Source organism: Hyperoodon ampullatus (genome assembly GCF_949752795.1).
Source record: "Hyperoodon ampullatus genome assembly, chromosome: 13".
NCBI lineage: Eukaryota > Metazoa > Chordata > Mammalia > Artiodactyla > Ziphiidae > Hyperoodon > Hyperoodon ampullatus.
In genome coordinates, this window is record NC_136926.1 from 87,266,502 (window position 1) to 87,287,864 (window position 21,363).

At 47.5% G+C, this 21,363-nt stretch overlaps 1 protein-coding gene across 1 annotated transcript in view; it reads right to left on the reverse strand.

Moving 5' to 3' along the window:
• Window positions 1-21,363, reverse strand: part of MBP (myelin basic protein) — a gene marked incomplete at its 3' end in the record, with an annotated part of 116,775 nt that overhangs the window by 59,762 nt on the left and 35,650 nt on the right. Inside the window, exon 3 of the mRNA XM_079717946.1 lies at window positions 1,630-1,717. Within this exon, the coding sequence (XP_079574072.1) occupies window positions 1,630-1,717 (88 nt within the window). The remainder of the gene's footprint in view (window positions 1-1,629; window positions 1,718-21,363) is intronic.

A 21,363-nucleotide genomic window follows, 5' to 3' on the forward strand; every position in this document is an offset into this window, starting at 1 on the left:
GTATAACTGATTCACTCTGTTATGAAGCAGAAACAAACACGCCATTGTGAAGCAATTATACTCCAATAAAGTTGTAAAAAAAAAAAAAAGTACTATGAAACAGAAAAAAAAAGTAAGTAAGCTTAGCCAAAAAAAAATTCTAAAACTTACTCTTATTCATATATAGAACTATGGACATTTCTACTTTGTCATTCTCTTTTATGTGTTTATACACATATGTAGTTAGAATACGGGGCTAAAGACACCTTTATCTTAGAGGTTTACAGGCAGATTTAGCGTTAAAGTCCCTGACAGTCAGACGTGTCTCCCTCTATACTCCAAAGGCCACACGCTCCTCTCCAAGCCAGGATGCCATCCTCTAGTCCTTCCTCTGCCCCTAAGGAGTGGAAACCTCACTACCTAGAGGCGCTGGACTGTGTTCAGGTCCAAAACATCCCTATGGAAATCATCGTGAAGCAGGTAGAATCCGGGAGAGGGTAACAAGTACTGACTTCCTGTCTGATTTCCATTGAACTAATCCTCAGTGTTTTGTCTCTGGGCCTTTGGGTTACGTTGATTTTCATGGAAGCTTATGATACTGAAAAAGTGGGCAGCGGTACTTCTGTAATTACGTGTTCTGCTCAAGAAGGAAGGAATTATAGAGAAGGAAAGGATTTTTCAGAAAGAGCAGGTAAATCAGGAACAGAGAAAATTGGGATGGAGTTTCCTGCCCGACAAGGGAAGCATAAAGAAACCCTTTCCAGAAATAAGCAGAGACCAGGCCAGGAATACGGTGGGGAGGCCTTGTTCCTTGAGTGTCAGACCTGCAGGCTGGGCTGACTGTGGCTAAGGCTTATCTCAGCACCTAGAAAACCGGGCCCTCTTGTTTTGATAAATGAGACCTCAGGCTCTGGCTTGCAGTCCTCACACTCCAGGAATACGAATACATGGGAAACGAGCGATGCCCACGGGCAGGTCTGCTCGTGTCCCAGTTCGGCCTGTGATGCTGGGAAAGTAATCCAGGGTCACTGTCACGCGTCAGAGGTGGACCCAACAGCGTTAATACAGGAATGGGTAGGAACCTGCCCGTTCACTCCTGGGGTGAGAGGCAACCTCTATCTCTAGGGTGATGAAAAAGTAAACTTTGACCGAAAACACATTTCCCAACACCTCCTGAGTCACTCTTCGTAGTTAAAATAAACACCACCGTATCCAGGCTCTGGGACTATTTCCCTTCCTTGTTATCTATTTTTTTTACCAGAACTGCTTGGCCTCCCCACGCCCCCACCCAATTGATCACGTAGATGGCCAGAGAAATAGCATATAGCAAGGGAAAATCTGGGAAATTTCCGGTGTCTGTGGGTACAAAAAGGCATGCGAAACAAAACCAAAAGCAAACACAAGACGAGGACGGTTAACAAGGGCAGCCAGGGCAGTCCCATCCGGGAGAACGGATGGATGTTCCCAAGAAGCTGATGAAGCCTCCAGGTTTCTGGCCTCCAGGTTTCTACAGAGGCTGCATTTCTAATAATGAGAACAAATTCATGGATTACTCACGTAATTAAAAACATTAAGACCTTCTCCAAATGAGAATGTGTTTGCACACGATTCTCATATGAAATCACATCTTCTAATTTTTATATTACGTACCAAACACGTCATTGTCTTCTGAGGTCTCCCGGGAAAGGTCACGAAGGTTTCTCTTTTTTTCAGATTCTCCTCTGTTAGTTTCACCATCCTGGAAAAAACAACATAAAACAACCCTTTCTTAAGATATAGTGTCTTATCAACAAGAAGCTTTAATGCGTTTTTCTCTTGATACACTTTGGAGCCAATAAACACATTTTCATGTCTGTCTTCAAGGTATGAGATGGAATCTCAATTCAGGGTGTGTTTTCTGTGGTGGATTCTGAATTCTGGCTCGTTTTCTCTGCCTGAGCACGCAAGCACTCTCTTGCTCCAGTGGATATACTTTCATACAAAAGAAATTGAAGTTATTAAACTAAACAAGCTAAACATCATCCCATGTATTTCAGGAGCCTGTCCACTTGGTCGCTGTTTCGGGCTGTGAGTTTGAAGCGTGGGATGAAACTGACACCAGACCTGACTCCCCTGAATTCCAACTTTGCTCAGTGGTAGCCGGGCAGGACAGTACTGGGGGAGAGGCCCTTGCAGGGGCAGGAATGATGCAAACGTCCTCGGCCCACCTGGCCAGCTGAGGGGAGTGGCAGCCGCCACGTGGGCTGGGCTGGGCTGGGCTGGGCCACAGGCCTGGGCTTGGGCACCCACCTCTGTCCTTGTTCCTCTGGGAAGCTGCACCCTCAGAGGTGAGCTTTCTTCACTCCCCTCCCACCAAACTCCCTTCTGCTTTTTTTTTTTTTTTTTTTTTGCGGTACGTGGGCCTCTCACTTGTGTGGCCTCTCCTGTTGCGGAGCACAGACTCCGGACGCGCAGGCTCAGCGGCCATGGCTCACAGGCCCAGCCGCTCCGCGGCATGTGGGATCTTCCCGGACCGGGGCACGAACCCGTCTCCCCTGCATCGGCAGGCGGACTCTCAACCACTGCGCCACCAGGGAAGCCCCTCCCTTCTGCTTTTTTATGGAACTCCAGGGTGCTTTTTGAGTTTAAAATTTTAAGTGCACAGAGTAGATACGGTTCTGTTTCTACCCTAAATCAAGCTTATTTAATTATTTTCATATGGAACGCTTGCACTTGACATCAAATTCAGAGGGCACTGCGAGGGTCACGGTGAGAAGGGCGGGATCCCCGGGTACCTCCCGGCCGCCCACCTCCCCTGGGGATGTGCTTCCAGCTTCCGTCTTCCTCCATCACAGTCTGGGCACAGTTTAGCCACTGCACAAGTTCACTCCCTCCGTCCTCCTTCTTCCCTTTACGTAAATGCCATCACACTCTGGACGCCGCTCTGCTTCGTGCTTTGTCACTTAAGCAGGAGTCCTGGAGATCGTGTCCCCCAGGACACGCAGCACTGCCCACGCTGCCCTGGCCGACAGGGACCTGGCACCTCTCTCCATCCCTCTTGCCGCTGAGGACCCGGTACCCTGCTGCCTCGTCTTCAGTTATGCCCATTGCTGCCTTAAGCCTCGCTCGCCTACTCAACGTTGTACAAGATACATTTCTGGAGCTTGAACGAGTCACACCGTAATCTTTTAAAGACAGTGCCTAACTTGGCCAGATCCACAAGAGGGTCCGCCGCTTTGTACTCTGGTCTCCACGCTCACTTTGCATCACTTTTTTTCAGACCAATCTCTCTGCCTGGACCACACCCTACCTCCTGACCTAGGGGTGGGGTGGGGGGGTCCGGGCAGAGGTCAGAGCCTCTGGGAATTTTGACCTCACCCAGCGCCCAGCCCCGCCTCAGTGGCTTCCCTGCCCCCAGCCCCTTCCTGTCCCCCCGGCCATAGATCTGAGCTGGTGTCTACTGCAGACACCATCACAAACGCCCCGTCTGTCTAGCGCTCTCTCCCCACCACACTGTAAACTTCTTGAGAACAGGGACCTTGCCTGATAAATCTTTCTAGCCCCAAACCTGACACAGGGCCTGGTATCTAGCAAGTGCTGGAGAGAAAACTTCAATTTTATGCTGTTTAAGAATAGTTTAAAGTAGATAACTTCTGTTTCAGCAGAGGGAGTCAAGGGTGGTGTAGTACATATTTTTTCATGTCTACCTATTTATTTTTAGAGGAGAGTAAAACTTGGAAGAGAAGGAATTTCTTGGTAGATTCTTTCATCATCATAAATTCCTATTATATGTGTTTGTTTCACATCTCCCTTCTAGGCTGGTGTCAGTATCATATCCTTCACTAACTACAAAATAATAAGCTTTATTGGAGAAGTAATTAATTAAATACAATTTAGCTGCCATTGTAAATCGCTGGGATATGTTTTTTCACATTTTAAAATCAGGATGCTCCTTACAAATCAATAGCATCTTCCAACTAGAACTGACAGTGTTTTCTTTCTCGGTGGGTAGGGAAACAACATGGAGTGTCAGGGACGATGACGCTTCAGGTTCAGAGGAAAAGCTTGATCTTTCAAGCAAATCACTTTGCTTTCAGTGAGTGGAGGTTGACAGCATGGTCACAGAACTTCCCCATATCCACTGCTGAGGCTGGAATGGCATCACGGTGAAGAGACACCTTGTGTCTTACATCGCCGTGGCACTGGGACACAGGAAAGTGCCACAGGTGATCGAGAACCACATCCTTAAACTCTTCCAGAGCAACCTGGTGCCCGCCGACCCCGAGGGAACGCCGCCTGCCAGGGACTCAGACGCTCAGGGAACACAATGGTCGACCCAGAGCTGGGGGAACCCAGAACCGGCTTCAAAGGCGGCTCCTGGACAGACGATGGGAGGGGGCTTTCCGAGAGGAACCAATGAACCTTCTGTGCAGAACCTGAAAAAAAAAAAAAGGCTGGAATGGCACCGTGGCGAAGAGACACCGTGCGTCTTACGCCCACGCCTTGCACAGCCTCCCGTGCTGAGGCGACAGAACATCCTCACGTGAAAGCGGCCGCAGATGCAGCCCCGCGTAGTGATACAGGCAGGACCACAACCCCCACCCCCTCCCAACTCACTTCTCAGTACCAAGCCTCTAGCTGAGTAAACATCTGTCCCCCACATGATGGCGCACGAGGCTGTGCGGAAAGTACAGGTTGCCCTGGGAAATTTACTGACTAATTTCTGTCCAAATACAAAGCTTGTTTCTGAGACCTGATACTGTTGCTATTCCACAAATATAAAAAACATCCTTGGGACTTCCTTGGTGGCGCAGTGGTTAAGAATCTGCCTGCCAATGCAGGGGACACGGGTTCCAGCCCTGGTCCGGGAAGATCCCACATGCCGCGGAGCAACTAAGCTCGTGTGCCACAACCACTGAGCCTGCGCTCTAGAGCCCGCAAGCCACAACTACTGAGCCCGCGTGCCGCAACTACTGAAGCCCGCGCGCCTAGAGCCTGTGCTCTGCGAAAAGAGAAGCCACCGCGATGAGAAGCCCGTGCACCGCAACGAAGAGAAGCCCCCGCTCGCTGCGACTAGAGAAAGCCCGTGCACAGCAATGAAGACCCAATGCAGCCATAAATAAATAAGTAAGTAAATAAATAAATAAATAATGTAAAATCCTCATAAATAACACATTTTCAATAAGCAAAATGTCCAAAAGCAATACAAACAAAATCAAGGTGATGTGTGTCCAATGTAATGGAATTTTCATGATAAAGAAATAAGAGCATCCTGTAAATTATAAAACGTAATAAAATCCTCAGACATACAAGACAGTCAGGCCTATGACCTGCACCCTCCCTGAGTGTCCTTGTCCCAGTGCATTCTGATTCTTAAATTGTGTCTGTAACTGTAAGTATCTGAGTGCTTTTCAAGCCGTTATGATTTCTTCATAATATCTGTGCCCATAAATAAGAAGACAAGACAACCCTCAGAATAGGAGAAAATATTTGCAAACGAAGCAACTGACAAAGGACTAATCTCCAAAACTTACAAGCAGCTCATGCAGCTCAATAGCACAAAAACAAACAACCCAATCCAAAAATGGGCAGAACACCTAAACAGACATTTCTCCAAAGAAGATACACAGATTGCCAACGAAAACTGAAAGGATGCTCAACATCACTAATCATTAGAGAAATGCAAATCAAAACCACAAATGAGGTATCACCTCACACCAGTCAGAATGGCCATCATCAAAAAATCTACAAACAACAAATGCTGGAGAGGGTGTGGAGAAAAGGGAACCCTTTTGCACTGCTGGTGGGAATGTAAATTGATACAGCCACTATGGAGAACAGTATGGACGTTCCTTAAAAAACTACAAATAGAACTACTATACGACCCAGCAGTCCCACTACTGGGCATATACCCTGAGAAAACCATAATTCAAAAAGACTCATGTACCAAAATGTTTATTGCAGCTCTATTTACAATAGCCAGGACATGGAAGCAACCTAAGTGTCCATCATCGGATGAACGGATAAAGAAGATGTGGCACATATATACAATGGAATATTACTCAGCCATAAAAAGAAATGAAACTGAGTTATTTGCAGTGAGGTGGATGGACCTAGAGTCTATCATACAGAGTGAAGTCAGTCAGAAAGAGAAAAACAAATACCATATGCTAACACATATATATGGAATCTAAAAAAAAAAAGGTTCTGAAGAACCTAAGGCAGGACAGGAATAAAGACGCAGGCGTAGAGAATGGACTTGAGGACATGGGGAGGGGGAAGGGCAAGCTGCAATGAAGTGAGAGAGTGGCATGGACATATATACACTACCAAATGTAAAACAGATAGCTAGTGGGAAGCAGCCGCATAGCACAGGGAGATCAGCTCGGTGCTTCGTGACCACCTAGCGGGGTGGGATAGGGAGGGTGGGAGGGTGGGAGATGCAAGAGGGAAGAGATATGGGAACATATGTATATGTATAACTGATTCACTTCGTTATAAAGCAGAAACTAACACACCATTGTAGAGCAATTATACTCCAATAAAGATGTAAAAAAAAAATTTGTGCCTGTTTTCCTTTCCATCAGCCTAAATATGTAAGAATCCACTTACTTCTCCCTATGAATTTTAGAGGTAAATACAACAAGCAAAACTCCCATAATTATTGATGTAGACTTTAAAATACTTCTAAGTATAGTGAGATTCATTATCCACCAATATTTGGCAGAATATTAACTATGATTTAAGCAATTTGCTGTACTTTCTAACCATCTTGTCCAATCCTCTGGCAACAGACCCCATCATTCACGTGCATCACTGCCATTTTTAGAGATTTTCTTCTACTTGGTACAGCTATTTACACACACACACACACACACACACACACACACACACGAGTATAGAGGACAATATGATTTTAATCAGCCTTGCCTTTTTAAAACACTGAAGGTCTCAAGGTAGCAATTTGAGGAGGAATGGCCCAGAGGATAAGTTTCTAATCATTGTAGAAACTTCTGAAAAATAACAAGAAAGCTCTGGGAGAGGAAAAGAAAACACCGCAGTCACATTTTTAAAAAGTTAAAAAGTTTTCAAAAGTTCTGATTCAAACTCGAAAACACGTATCAGGAGAGGAAACGTGTGAAACATTTAAAAAGTGACATTCTAAACTGAAAAACCAGTTACATGTTAGTATTTGAGACACGGTCCACCATACGTTGCTTAACAAAAAAAGGAGAAGTGAGAATTGATTTTGAGAAGTTTGCCATACCTTAAAAAAAAGACATTTCATGAGATGCCATAAAACTTGAGTGGGACATCATGGGCTTAGACACAGGGACAGTCTTATCTGGTTCTATTTCCTTAATTGTCTTCCCATTCGCTCATTAATTCCCATGCGGACCTTGTAGTGGGAGCCGAGGATGCAGAGAGAAATGAGACGTGGGGCCTCCTTGGGATGCTCACATGCAGTAAACAAAATGGATGTTTCAGAAAGAAAATCAGAGAACCATCAAGCCAACCCCTATCAGATCAGTGCCATTTAAACTAGTACTGGGTGAGCCAGCTTACTGAGCCAGCGTCACACTTACTTTTTCTGAGACACCCTAAGAAAAAAGTACATAGTGATTCAACGTGGTTTTTTTTTTTCTTTTTCTTTTTCTTTTTTTTTTTGGCGGTACGTGGGCCTCTCACTGTCGTGGCCTCTCCCGTTGCGGAGCACAGGCTCCGGACGCGCAGGCTCAGCGGCCATGGCTCACGGGCCCAGCCGCTCCGCGGTATGTGGGATCTTCCCGGACCGGGGCACGAACCCGTGTCCCCTGCATCGGCAGGCGGACTCTCAACCACTGTGCCACCAAGGAAGCCCACCGTTTTTAATTCTTAGGATGTTTATTTAGCAAGACAAGCTGCACTGGCCACGGCCCTCCGTCCTCCCGCACTGTTCTCTTTGTGCATCTTATTCTTAACCGATGTCATCTTAAAGAGGAAAGAAGAAACCCAGCAGAGATTTCATTATGGCTTCACCAGTGACACATTCATCCATCACGCTCCTCATCCATGTTTCAGCCTCACGGGCTTGCTTTCCAGAACACAGGCTGGTCAGATGCTTTGGGTACCGGTCACCGTCTGGCCTTATAACCCTCATCTAAGTGCCACGTAAGTCTGTCTGCTGTTTCTCAGGGCACCACGTGTATCTTTGACCTGAGGTCACCGTGGAGGGGATGTTACTAAAAGACAAATATTTATTTTCCTTTATCTTCTGCCATATTCACATAGCTGATAGATTTAATCCACCTAGAAATTGCTGAAAATGGTTTGGGGGCATAGGATCAGCGACACACATAGTATGCTGCACCAAGTTGTTATTTGCACAAAAGCTTAAGAATTGGGTCTCTGAGGCCCATGTCCTGGACTTGAATCCTGTTGCCCCACCTGCTAGCTGGGTAACTTTGGGGAAACAATTGAGGTTTCCTCTACTTCGTTTGCCTAAGTGTGAAATGGGCGTCTTAACTCAGAGGTTCTTGCTGTCTGAATAGGAAATTCCTGGGAATTGAAGACATTTTTAATATTCTGGCTTCATCAGAGGAAAGGTAGAGAAGCCTTCCCATGACGCTGGGGAGAGAATTCCAGGAAGAACAGAAGGCGCGATGGCAACACGCGAGCGTCGTGGGACATCTCTTGTGGACTCGGTGCTCTGATACGCGCCTTGGGACACAGGCCTCCTTCCCACTCATTTCTCCCTGGAGGTGTCAACCCGGGGACTCAAGCAGAGGGTGGACAGCAGCTCCAGAGTCGGAAGGCAGAGTGTCCCCGACGGGAATCCTGACGGGCTGACTCGCATCCACGGTGCTGGAACGTCGCCCGTCTCCGGTGTGGTCGCCCCCTCAGTTCCCGGTCCTGCCCGTGGCTCCCGGGAGCTGGCATGGGCTCAGCCACTGGGGTCGCCGGGACACCCCAGTCCAGCGTCTTCCCAGGAAGGAGATAAGCCAGCTGGAGCCAAGACCTGAGGTGTGGGCACCTGGGGTGGAGGCCGGGACGCTAACCAGCCAGTTCCTCGCTCTGGGAACACTTTGTGCTTTCAAGGAAAATTGTGGAATCTCTCTAAGGGAAACTCTCTCTCTTTTTGTTTTAAGAAGCAAATCATTCCTTTCACGCTCAGAATAAATCCAGGCCCCATATGGGCTGGCTGTACGTGTTTAGCTTAAATTCCTACAGCACTGCTGTCTAATCACATCTCAGAGATCTCAGCTGCCACCGGAGGGGGAGAGGGAAGCAATGAGACTGTCCCGGCCAACAGCCCATCAGCCCAGGGCTGTGTATGCACGCGGGGAGGGTCGAATCTACCGGTATTTTCTGTGGCTGAAAAAATCCTCCTGCATGTTCTTGTTATTTAAATCTGGTGATAAACTTTGTTTGAAACTGTTAAAGTACTAAAGTAGCAACCCCAGAAAAAAGCGTGTGTGTGTGCGTATATGTGTTTGTGTGTACACGTGCATATGTCTATGAGTGTGTGTGTGCCTGTGTGTATGCATGTGTAAGTATGTATTGTTTGTACAAAGTAATAAGAAGTATATAAAAATAGTTCTTTTTACTTTGCACTTATTAGTCAGCTTTTTTGGTTTATTTCTTAAAATAAACAAGGATCACAGTCTTGCTTCTTGGCTGGATTTGGACAAGTAACAGACGATACTAGCAAAACATTGAAAGCTTATGGGATCAATGTAAAGAATATGAAGAAAAATGACAATCAGACTCATATAAACCGACTCATCTCAATGGCATGTCCCTTTTTATGCAGCATCAGAACAGGATGGAGATATTCAGGCAAAAGTGTGACCTTAGCCCATCCAGACCAGGGCTTCTCAATGCTACATTATTGGTATTTTGGGCTGGATAAGCCTTGCTGTGGGGTACAGGCTGTCCTGCGTGTCATGGGATGTTTAGCAACCTCTTTGTCCTCTACCCAGGAGATGCTAGAAGCCCCTGCAGCTGTGACAAGAAATGTCTCTAGACATTGAGAAATGTCCGGAGCATGGAGGGGGGTCCCCTGGTTGAGAGCCACTGGTCTAGACAAAGAGAAGCAACACAGAGGGGGTGAAACTCGTGAATCTGTTCACAAACATGTAGGACGGTGATGAGGTTTTCATGAAGACAGTTTGTGACTCATCAAAACTCCACTTATAAAGAATAATTAGAAAGCAGGGCCCACATGACAAGGATTAGAGAATGATTGAGAATTAGATTTAATTTAGTCATTAAAGCAAGTGCTGCCTAGGCAACGGTTTCTTAGATGTGACATCAAAAGCACAAGCAGCAAAAGAAATCATGGATAAACTGGACTTCATCAAAATTTGAAACTTCTGGGCTGCAAACAGTGTAATCAAGAAAGTGAAACGGGGCTTCCCTGGTGACACAGTGGTTGAGAGTCTGCCTGCCGATGCAGGGGACACGGGTTCGTGCCCCGGTCCGGGAAGATCCCACATGCTGTGGAGCGGCTGGGCCCGTGAGGCATGGCCACTGAGCCTACGCATCCGGAGCCTGTGCTTCGCAACGGGAGAGGCCACAACAGTGAGAGGCCCGCGTACCGCAAAAAAAAAAAAAAAAAAGAAAAAAAGAAAGTGAAACGACAACCCAGAGAATAGGAGAAAATATTTGCAAATTATTTATCTGATAAAGGTCTAGTGTCCAGAATACATAAAGAGCTCCTACAACTAAACAACAAAAAGACAAATTACCCAATTAAAATAATTGGCCAAGGATCTGAACAGGCATTTCTAGAAAGAAGGCATATGAATGGCCAATAAGCCCAGAAAAAGATGCTCATCATCATTAACCATTAAGGAAATGCAAATCAAAAACCACAAGACACTGCCGGATACAATAACAAAACTGATAACAAGAATTGTTGGGAGGACGTGGAGGCCCTCGTACACTGTAGTGAAATGGTGCAGCTGCCGTGGAAGAGACTCTGATGGCCCGTCAGGAACAGAGTCGCCATTTGACCCTGCAGATGCAGCCTCGGTACATACCCAAGAGAAATGAAAACATACGTCCGTGCAAAAACTCATACACAAATGTTCACAGCAGCATGATCTGTGATACCAACAGGTGGAAACAACCCAAATGTGCACCAACTAATGAACGGGTAAGTAAAACGTGGCATTTTCCTACAATGGAATATTATTCAGCAGTAGAAAGTAATGAAGTATTGACATATTCTACAACACGGGTGAACCCTGAAAACATTATGTAAATGAAAGAAGCCAGCCAGCCAGCCAGCCAGACAGACAGACACACACACACACCTGTTGTATGATTGCATATTTAAGAAATGTCCAGAAGAGACAAATCTGTAGAGACTGAAAGTACATTAGCAGTGGCCTGGGGTTGCGGGTAGGGTGGGGTGGGAGGATGGCTAGAATGAGCAACTTGAATAGATTTATGACTAAAGGCACTGAAGATGCTTCCCACTCAACACTGTGGACTCCAGAGGAAAAGAACCGTGATGTTACAACTCTCAATGGGATGAGATTTCAAATCCAGGACTCCTTTTCTAGATTTGTCTGGAAAACATAGGAAGCATTTTTGATGATATGAGTATATGAAAATCCAGGATTTTTTAAAATTCAGAAGTTATATAAGAGAAACGAAAACATATGTCCACACAGATGAGTTTTTGCTTATAGCAGAGTTCTTTATAGCCAAAAGGCGCAAACAACCCAACTGCCCATCAGTGGATGAATGGATACACAAAATGCGGCATATCCATACAAAGAGATATTACTGACCTTATAAAAGAATGAAGCACTGACACAGGCTACAACATGGATGACCACTGAAAACATTACACTACGTCAAAGAAGCCAGACAGAAAAGACCACATATTACATGATTACATTCACACAGAATGTCCGGAATAGGGAAATCTAGAGACAGAAAGTCGGTTAGTGGTTGCTTAGGGCTGCGGGCTGGGAGGCTGGTCCCGGGGGTGGGGTGCAGGTGATAGCAGATGACTGCAGTTCCTTTGTGAGGTGATGAAAATGTTCTAACATTGATTGTTGTGATTGTTCCACGTATCTATGACTAAACTAAGAAAGCACCAAATTGTACACGTTAAACGGGTGAATCGTGTGGCATGTGAATCACATCTCAATAAAGATATTTTAAAAAACATAAATGCTTCGTTTGCAGGTAGTTAAAATGAAACGCTGTAGCGTCACTAAAGGGAGTTTAGAACTACAGGCTTGAGGTGCTTGTGAAGCCGTTATCTTGGATTAGGAAATGGCCCTTTTACTACCTAGTTTAAAAGCCACACTCTCTGGAAGACCATTTGGTAGCGTAATTAAGATCGCAGTGTTCTTTAAATAATGAATGCAAAGAAAGGAGCTCAGGACTTTATCTTCAACACGGGTCACAGCAAAGTAAGTATTCACTAGTGTCACAGTAAAACTGTTTATTGAGACCTGTTATGTAACTGGACGTTCTAACATCTATTTTAGGAAGACAAATATCCTGCTATTTATTCCTGGAAGTTACGGCTCCATCAGCTGTTTAAGTAGAACAAGAAGGATGGTGACAAAGGCAGGGCGTGGGGTGGTAGGAGAGAGGGAGGGGAGCTTTGCTCCACGTACCTCTTTTACTAAAGAGAGTTTGGTGGTCGTGTGAATGGAAAGTCGAAATAAAAGGCACTTAAAGCTAATTCACAGAAGGGCCTTCATTCAGTTCAAAAAGATATCCTACGTTACTGAAAACAGAAGGAGGCAGTGGAAAACTCTGCTTTTCTTAATTTGAAATTTCCTTTCGTTTTATAGAATGAAAACCTCTCCTCCTTACTTTCCCTGAACACATCACCCTATGCCTGCACGTGGGTATTTAACTGCTTCCTGTGAGGCAGACAGGGTAGAAGGGGCAAAAGCCTAGTAATGGAAGATGAATGTTTGCTCAAAGGAAAAACACGTTGATATGTCAGAGTCTGACCATTTTTCTGAATACATACCTCAGCTCTGCCGATCTCTTCAACCTCTCTGTTTCCTGTTTCACTGTAGAATGGGCATAATGATACCGTCTATCTCACGGGGTTATTCTGAACGCGAAATGGGGCCATACGTGTAGTGATTGTGACAGTGTCTGACCCTCAGCTAGCACCGTCGGTGCTGGACACCATCATGATTTATTTTACTCTTATGCATCTTCTGATTACTTTCCACATTTTAGTAAAGGTGGAAATAAAATCTTCTTAAGTGGGCTTCCCAGGTGACGCAGTGGTTGAGAGTCCACCTGCCGATGCAGGGGACACGGGTTCGTGCCCCGGTCCGGGAAGATCCCACATGCCGCGGAGCGGCTGGGCCCGTGAGCCGTGGCCGCTGATCCTGCGTGTCCGGAGCCTGTGCTCTGCAACGGGAGAGGCTACAACAGTGAGAGGCCCGCGTACCGCAAAAAAAAAAAAAAAATCTTAAGTAAAAATCAAGTTTTAAGGTGCACGTCAATGCAATCAGGTCGAGAGGTGAAAGAAAAAGAGATTTCACAGCGAACTCTGATTGTACCTGAGCTCTGGGTCCCTTGCTCGAAAGGAACAAGCTCGTTTTGCAAAATGGAACTGTCACTTGCCTCTGCAGGTGCTTTTCTTCGTAGCTGAGCTCTGTACCTGTGACCACCCAGGCGAATCACCGAAACAGAAACCTGCTCGGACTCGTTCCAGGAGCTAGAGAAACAGTCAGGCCAAAGCTGGTTTCCACCCGTTCAAGGTCGGGATGAGCCACTGGAACTTGATTAAGAGGCCAAGTGCATCTCAAGAATATCATACACGCAGTGCCGATAGATGCCGACCACCAAGACCAATACGATCAATTCCTCAAAAGCGTGCATGCGACATTCTCTGCAAATGCACATTCAGGGGAAATTTGGTTTTTCAGGCCACAGACCTTCTCTTGTTCCATAATTGACAATAAAATCAAGTCAGAGTACAGTTAGAAGAAGGTACAAAAAATATTTTGAAAAACCTCTTTATGGAAGGTCAGGTGGCAACTAAATTGTCCAGGAAAACGCAGATCAAACGGGTTTCTCTGTATATTAATGAAACCATCCTTTCATTTTAAGTACCATAGGAATTGTGACCTAAAACAATCATGCTCAGTCTCCTAATGTTTTAGAGCATGCTTATATGCTCAAGAACAAAATCATAAAATCAAAGATGGATTTTCTCTTAAACACTGAAGAATTGGCAAGAAAGGCAAAAGATACAATGTTCCTAAGCAGAGTAAGTAACTAAATATTTTGTCTTCCAACAATGCAATGACAGGAATCTCTTATTAAGAACGGCTCACCAAAAAGCAGTATTATAAACTCCTGGACTATATTCTACAAATACCGCATCATATTTCACCTTGAAAAACATGGCAATAAACCTCTTTTAAAAGGACTAAAATTGTCACAAAATAGAATAGGATTAAAAAACAGATTTTCTGTGGGACGCTCCCCACCAGCAGCTGGAAGAGGCAGGAAGGACTCCTCCCTGGAGCCTTCAGAGGGAGCTCGGCCCAGCCGATACCTTGATTTTAGACATCTGGCCTCCGGAACGGTGAGAAAATGAGTTTCTGTTGCTTTAAGCCACCCCGTGTGTGATGATTTGTCACGGCAACCACAGAAAGCTAGGACGATGCTCCCGGAAGCTGCACTCTCTTTCAGGCTGGAAGGTACCAGCCCACCGTGCCTCTCAGGAATACTTTCCTTGTGGCACGGGTGCAGCTTGGAGAGTCTGGCTGCAGCATCTGCCTGAAGCATCTACAGTAGGTGACTACCAGACTGGTCCAGGCCCTCATCCCTTCACGCCTGACCCCGGACACCTCCGCCTGCAGGGCAACGTGATTCCCCAGGTGTGGGGGGCAGCTGCTTAGCTGGGTCTCTGGCGTCCACCCTACAGCCAGGTATTTCCTTCCAGACACAACAGCACGGCCAGCACGCTTCCAAACCTCGGCAGGCTTTCCTGAATACGAGCTGCAAATCTCCTGCAGCAGTTGAACACGAGGCAGTGTGTCCGGGTGGCCGTAGTGCTGTCCCACTGTCTCTCACCTCATGGGACGCCGTGGTGGCAGCTGGCCAAGAGGCCTTCGCCATTGCAAAGGCGGCTGCAGACATGGGGTCCGATCTTAAAGCTTGGCCTGCGCTTGCCTGAGGCTGAGATGAACCACTTCTCTCCTTTTCCAAAGAAAACCCCCATGTATCAGAGCAGGCATCCCTTGCCACCCTCGGCGATGGTCCCCTCTCCAGGGTACCGTCCCCTCTTAAAACTCCACCGTCAAAGCAAAACGGCCCCAACTGGCTTCCATGCCCTTTGCCAGCTGCGCCCTGGGTCCGGTTCCTCTTCTCCACACAGCTTCTCAAGGAGGTTTCAGGGCCACTGTTGCCAGTCTCCTTCAATACTAATCGGGTCTCACTGCCACCATGCCACCGAAGCATCTCTGGCCCCGGGCAGCAGGGACCCCAGGCTGCTTCATCCAGTGGTCGACCCCCCATCCTTTTCTGACCTGAACTCAGCGCTATTCGACCCGTGAAATGCTTCTAACACTCCCTGTCGGACCCCATGACTCATGTCCATCCCCCCACCTTGTGGCTGCCCCATCTTGGTCTCCCTTGTGGGTGCCGCTCACCCTCCTGGTCCCAAATGTTGAAGTCCAGGGCTCAGCCTTGGATTCCTCTCTAAACCCGTCTCCTTCGTTGATCTGACAGTTATGAATCTTGGATGTCTCTGCCGACGCTTTTTGCAAGGTGAGCACCTAAGGGGCACCTCAAGCTCGCGGTGATTTTCCACCCGTTTCGCTAACCTACCCTGCCCACGCTTCCTCACCTGTGCACAGGTGTACCCCCGACACCCAGGCCCCAACCCTTCATTGCCTTCTCTCTCTGACGCCCAGTTCATTGGCAAATCCTACCAGCTCTCGCTTCAAAGGTAACTGGAACTTGACCATTTCTCAAGGCATCTACCTTCGCCCCCGGCCGGGCACCATCACCTCTCAGAAGGACAGTTCCCGGGGCTACCTGACAGCCAGCTAGGCCCTCCGTGATCTAGGCCTTTCCCTGCCTACCTGGCCTCCTCTCTTACCCCTCCAGCCCTGCCTCTCCCGATGCACCAAGGAAGTGGCTGCCTCAGTTTCTGCACGTGCGATATCCTCCACCTGGAACATCTGTCCCCAGAGAGCCGCGTGGCTCCCACCTTCCACTTTCCCAGCCTTTGCTCTATGTTGCCCCATCATGGTGGCTCCCCGGCAGCCCTCACCCCTGCCCTCCTTAGCCCCCAACCCTACATATTTCTTCTGAGCCCTAACACCATCTAAGTACCTAATTCACATGTTGATTTGTTTATTATCTGTCTCCCCAGTTAAAATACCTGCCGGTGTGGGCAGTCACCGCTGCGGGGCCCTGGTAAGCAGATATGACCGATGGGACCTGCTTTCGACATTCTAGATACTTTCCTGGTTCCTGGGAGGCACCTGTGTTCCAGAAAAGGAAGTGCAACGGAATGTGACTCTACATTAATAAGCTGGCTCCTGACACCTTTTATTTATTTATTTTTTAACATCTTTATTGGTGTGTAATTGCTTTACAGTGTTGTATTAGTTGCTGCTGTATAGCAATTTGAATCAGTTATCTGTATATACATATGTTCCCATACCTCCTCCCTCTTGGGTCTCCCTCCCACCCTTCCTATCCCAGCCCTCTAGGGGGTCACAAAGCACTGAGCTGATCTCCCTGTGCTATGCGGCTGCTTCCCACTAACTATTTTACATTTGGTAGCTGACACCTTTTATTTTTACTTCATCCAAAGGAGGCAATCTGGGGGGAGGTATTTGAAGAAGTTTCCTTCCCTACAGGCATTCCCAGCAGAAGTAACCAGCCCCAGCATGGTGTGAAGTTCACTACCAAGATCAGCTTGGACGCTGTGCACTGAGCAGATGCCACATAAGCGGACCCTGGGGTGATGGCACCCACTGGCCATGCAGTGTCCAGTGGCCCTGGGATGTGTGGGTGCCAGTGGGTCAGCCTCCGTTCCCACAGGGTTTGCATTCCAGGGTGAGGTGGCAAAACCAGCCAGAGAAGGAAAATGGACCCGATGGTTTGGGTGGGACAAGGAGAGTAAGGTGAGCAGCTGGAAGGGAGGGGCCGGGCGGCGAGGGCGGAGGGCAGGGGCGCAGGGCAGCAGGTCCGGGGGGCAGGAGGGGACGGGTGGCAGAGGCCAGGCCCCCAGATGCGGAGACAGCATGCGGCTTTGCCAGCAAGGACACGTCTCAGACTGATTCCTGAAAGAGGCAGACTCCTACCCAAACAGTCGAAACCAACACGTAAGCTCGCCTTTTACTTTTAAATTTCAAGATGTTGGTATTTTGTTAAGCGACTTAATGCAGCTCTGCAACAGCAGACTGTGAATGCACTCACGTCTGTGAATAACCCAGGCTGCAGTCACCCTCACTCGCCACGGGTAATTAAGGTAACTACCAAATTGCCTCATCTATTTACTGACGGCTTGTGTTTGGTTACATATGACTTGTGCTAAAGCATAATTTAGGACGTATTGAATAACAGAGTCTGTTTTGCAAGTATCAAAAGCCACAGAAACAATAATGAATTTTATCGAGGCTTTTTTTTGACTGTATGATAATCAAATTAATGTGGGAACCAAATCTCAATTAGGAGAGTGGTGTGTTAGGATCATACAAGTGCAGAGCGTGGGCTGAGCCTGAGAACGTGTCCACACAGCTGCCGACGGGCATTGTGCAGTGCTGGAGGCTGGCGGGTGAGAAAAATGCCACACGCTCAAACACACACACACACTGACAAACACAGAAAGATAGATGTTCACAAATGTATTCCAGCCTATAAAATCTCTCACTTCCAAATTTAAAGTTTTAAAACCATATTGCCTTAGGACTCCCCTGGTGGCGCAATGGTTCAGAATCCGCCTGCCAATGCAGGGGGACACGGGTTCGAGCCCTGGTCCGGGAAGATCCCACATGCTGCTGAGCAACTAAGCCAGTGCGCCACAACTACTGAGTCTGCGCTCTAGAGCCCACGAGCCACAACTACCGAAGACCACGCACCTAGAGCCCGTGCTCCGCAGCAAGAGAAGCCACCGCAGTGAGAAGCCCGCGCACTGCAACGAAGAGAAGCCCCCGCTCGCCACAACTAGAGAAAACGCACGCGCAGCAACGGAGACCCAACGCAGCCAAAAATAAATAATAAATAAATAAATAAAAGCAATCATTTTTAAAAAAAAGTAAAAAAAAAAACCCATATTGCATTAGTAATGAGTGAGAAAAGACAGGAAGCATCATTCTGAAACCTGGATTTTTAGGTTTTGTTTCATTTAAAACATTGTAAGAGGGTTTGATTAAATATTTAAAAAGCTCTTCCTTAATAACAAAACAAACACAGAGTTTTCATACGTGATGACACGCTTTTCACTCTGAGTCTGAAATAAACTTGTCTTCAAAGATAAAATTACATGGTGGCCTTTCTGAAATTACCTGGCAGGGGATCAGAAATACCAGCTCAGGGAGGCTTCATGGGCACACCAAGCGGCGAGCCCTAAAACGACTGGAGATTAAAACAACCTGCCGCCTAAGCCCTTTCCCCGGCCCGTCAACCTGAACCACCTACAGGAGGGCACCACTTTCCACTGCCAGGAAATCTAACTCATCCACCCTCTGGAAAGGGGAGTTTCCATCTGAACACTTTCGTTCAAGTCAGTAGGAATTCAAGAACACATATCTGCTGTGCCATCCCTGGAATCGTGTTCTCAATCAAACGTAAACCCCGAACGGAGCCTGAAAACTATTTCACGTAAAGCGTATCCATCATGAGCTCAAATACTTCCCCACCTTAAAAAAAACCTGTTCAATGAAGTCAGCGCTGCCTCTGCTTGTTCTGTGCTGCGCATCTGATGACAGGCCAACACTTCTGGCCTCCCTTCCCCCGTCCTGTCAGCTCTCATAAGTGATTTAGCGTTACAGACGCAGGGACAGGGGAATTAGGGGCTATGACAGGGTGAGGGAAGGAATGCGGAAGGAACGCTTTATGAGTCCAGCTGAAAACAAGACGATAAACGGGTGTGTTTCAGGGTCACCGGGCTCCAGATTCCACGGGATCAGCTGCCCGAGGCCCAGGAACATGATCGTAAGGATAGAAGCCTCGTGTCGGGGTGGCTTGAATATCCAAGAGCCGTCCCCTTGGGGGCACGGTCCACTGTTGCTGTAGTTTTACCCAGAGAATGATTTTATTGTCACGTCATTTATAAAGTTGATGACCAGTGTTAAACATATCACTTCTGCTGAACAACTTTCGTGGCCCAAAGTCAGCTGCTTGCAAGGTTGGTCACAGTTTCTGATAAAAACTAAGCTTGCGAACTAACTCCCAACCGTAATAAACCCTATAATTGGGTGAAAGGACACAGAAGTTGCGCATCTCACGGGAGTCCGAGGTCCCTGGGGTTTTCAAGCCCTCAACCCTGAGTCGGAGGCCTCGAGGTCCCCGCAGACTGACTGCTGGGGCGCTTCCCTTAGCAGCTGAGCCGGGAGGGGCCCCCGAGCAGGGGTCCACGAGGCCATCCCAAGGATGGGGAGGGGCTGGGCCTGGGCCAGGGACGGGGCGGAGTGAAGTCGGGCCTGGAGGCAGCGGGCAAGTTCATAAATCACGTGCTGCTGTGTGGCCTGCCCACTGGATTTATGCTGCCTGGGGCACCACTTCATAATCGCCCCATTATTTTTATTAAGGGCTGTTGAGGGGCCGGGTCTGCTGGCTAATTACACCCCTGTCTTTACTACTTACTCACATGTGTGTCTGTGAGGCCTGTTGCCACCTGACTGACAGGTGTGCGTGTCCTCAGTCTATCAGAGGAAACAAAATGCTCACTCACAGACCTTAGAAATCAGAATCAAGCTAGGGTCATGCTTTCTGGGCAAAACTGTGATGAGAGGCTTTGTCTTTAGTACCTTCCAAGAGCAAATCAGTGCTGACCCAGCACATTCGAGAACCTGCTGTAAAGGTTCTCGAACCTGCTGTAAAGACTTAGTAAGCCTGTGCTCGCCTGCGGGTGGGAAATGCTGCATCTCCAACACGGCAGTCTTCACCACCCCTCGGGGCACAGACAGCCCCCTTTCAGAGGCAGCCCCGGGTTCTTAAATACACACGCGATTTCACAAACCAACCTGGAAGGAGATGTTTCAATTTATATTCTCGTGGCTCCTTCTCAAGTCAGGGACAGATCCCATGTTGATTTCTCCATGACTGTAATCAGAAGGTTACTGATTCTGGGAAACCTCTTTAAAAGGATGCATTTTCTACACTATTTTATTTCTCTTTTTAGAAGCTCACTGAAATCCTTTTGGAGGCCCTAAGCAAGTCAAGTGTGTAGGCGTCTGTGTGTGCAGGAAACTCAGAGGCAGTGAGATAAATGCATGCTGTTTGCAATGCGCGTTTCCCAACCCTGCAGCAGGTGGCCCCCTTCGGAGGGAGACTTAAGTAAGCAACGGGGCCGTGAGACCCTCCCAACCAAGGGAGGTGAGTGAGGGCAAGACCTGCTCCACCTGCTGGAGCTCACGGCTCACAGCGCTGTCCTCTGCAGTTGCTGGTATTTATAAGGGTGTGTTTCCAGAGGATTTGACCTTCTGAACTCAATGCTCACTTTTGAACGCAATCATATGACTTTGAGAAAGACCCAGTTTTTGTCCTTAACAAGAGTTGGAGCTGATGCCTATCAGGCAGGGTTCTGGGGACCCTAGAACTAGAAGGACACAGCAAGCACCCAGTGGAACTGCACTGCGCCTCAAAACACACGGCTATTGAAATCTAAAGTTTAAAGATCTGGTTCTTCTGTTGTACCAATCACATTAGCCACGTGTGTCCCGTGACCGCCCTATTGGCTAGCAGGGGCACAGAGCAGAAGGTCCTGCTGGACAGGGCTGCAGCGGGGCGTCTGCAGTGAGTAACAGACGCATGGCAGCTATTGGTACAGCGCACCCTCTGCCTATCGGAAGGTGGTTTAATGCCGAGCAGTTGAGGTGAAGGGGAATTCTTTATGGGTGTGTGCGAGAGATAGAGATGGAGATACAAGTAGAGATGGAGGGAGAGACAGACAGACAGATAGAGAAAGGACTCTAGGACTGTTGAAGACAGATACAAGGGAAAGTCCGCCTGCACCTCGCAATCTAAGGCCTTACTTGATGCTGACTAGGTCTTTCCATGTATCTGACTAGATTGGTGAGTGTCTGCAGGGACATACCTTCTACTTTTCAGCCCCCTAAACTTTGAAACGTATATTATTTGGTTAACTTAACTACCTGAGTTCTCAAAAAAAATTGTTCATGGAACCGGCCTAAGAAAATGGAATTACACATGTATGGGTCTAACAGTTGCCAACAC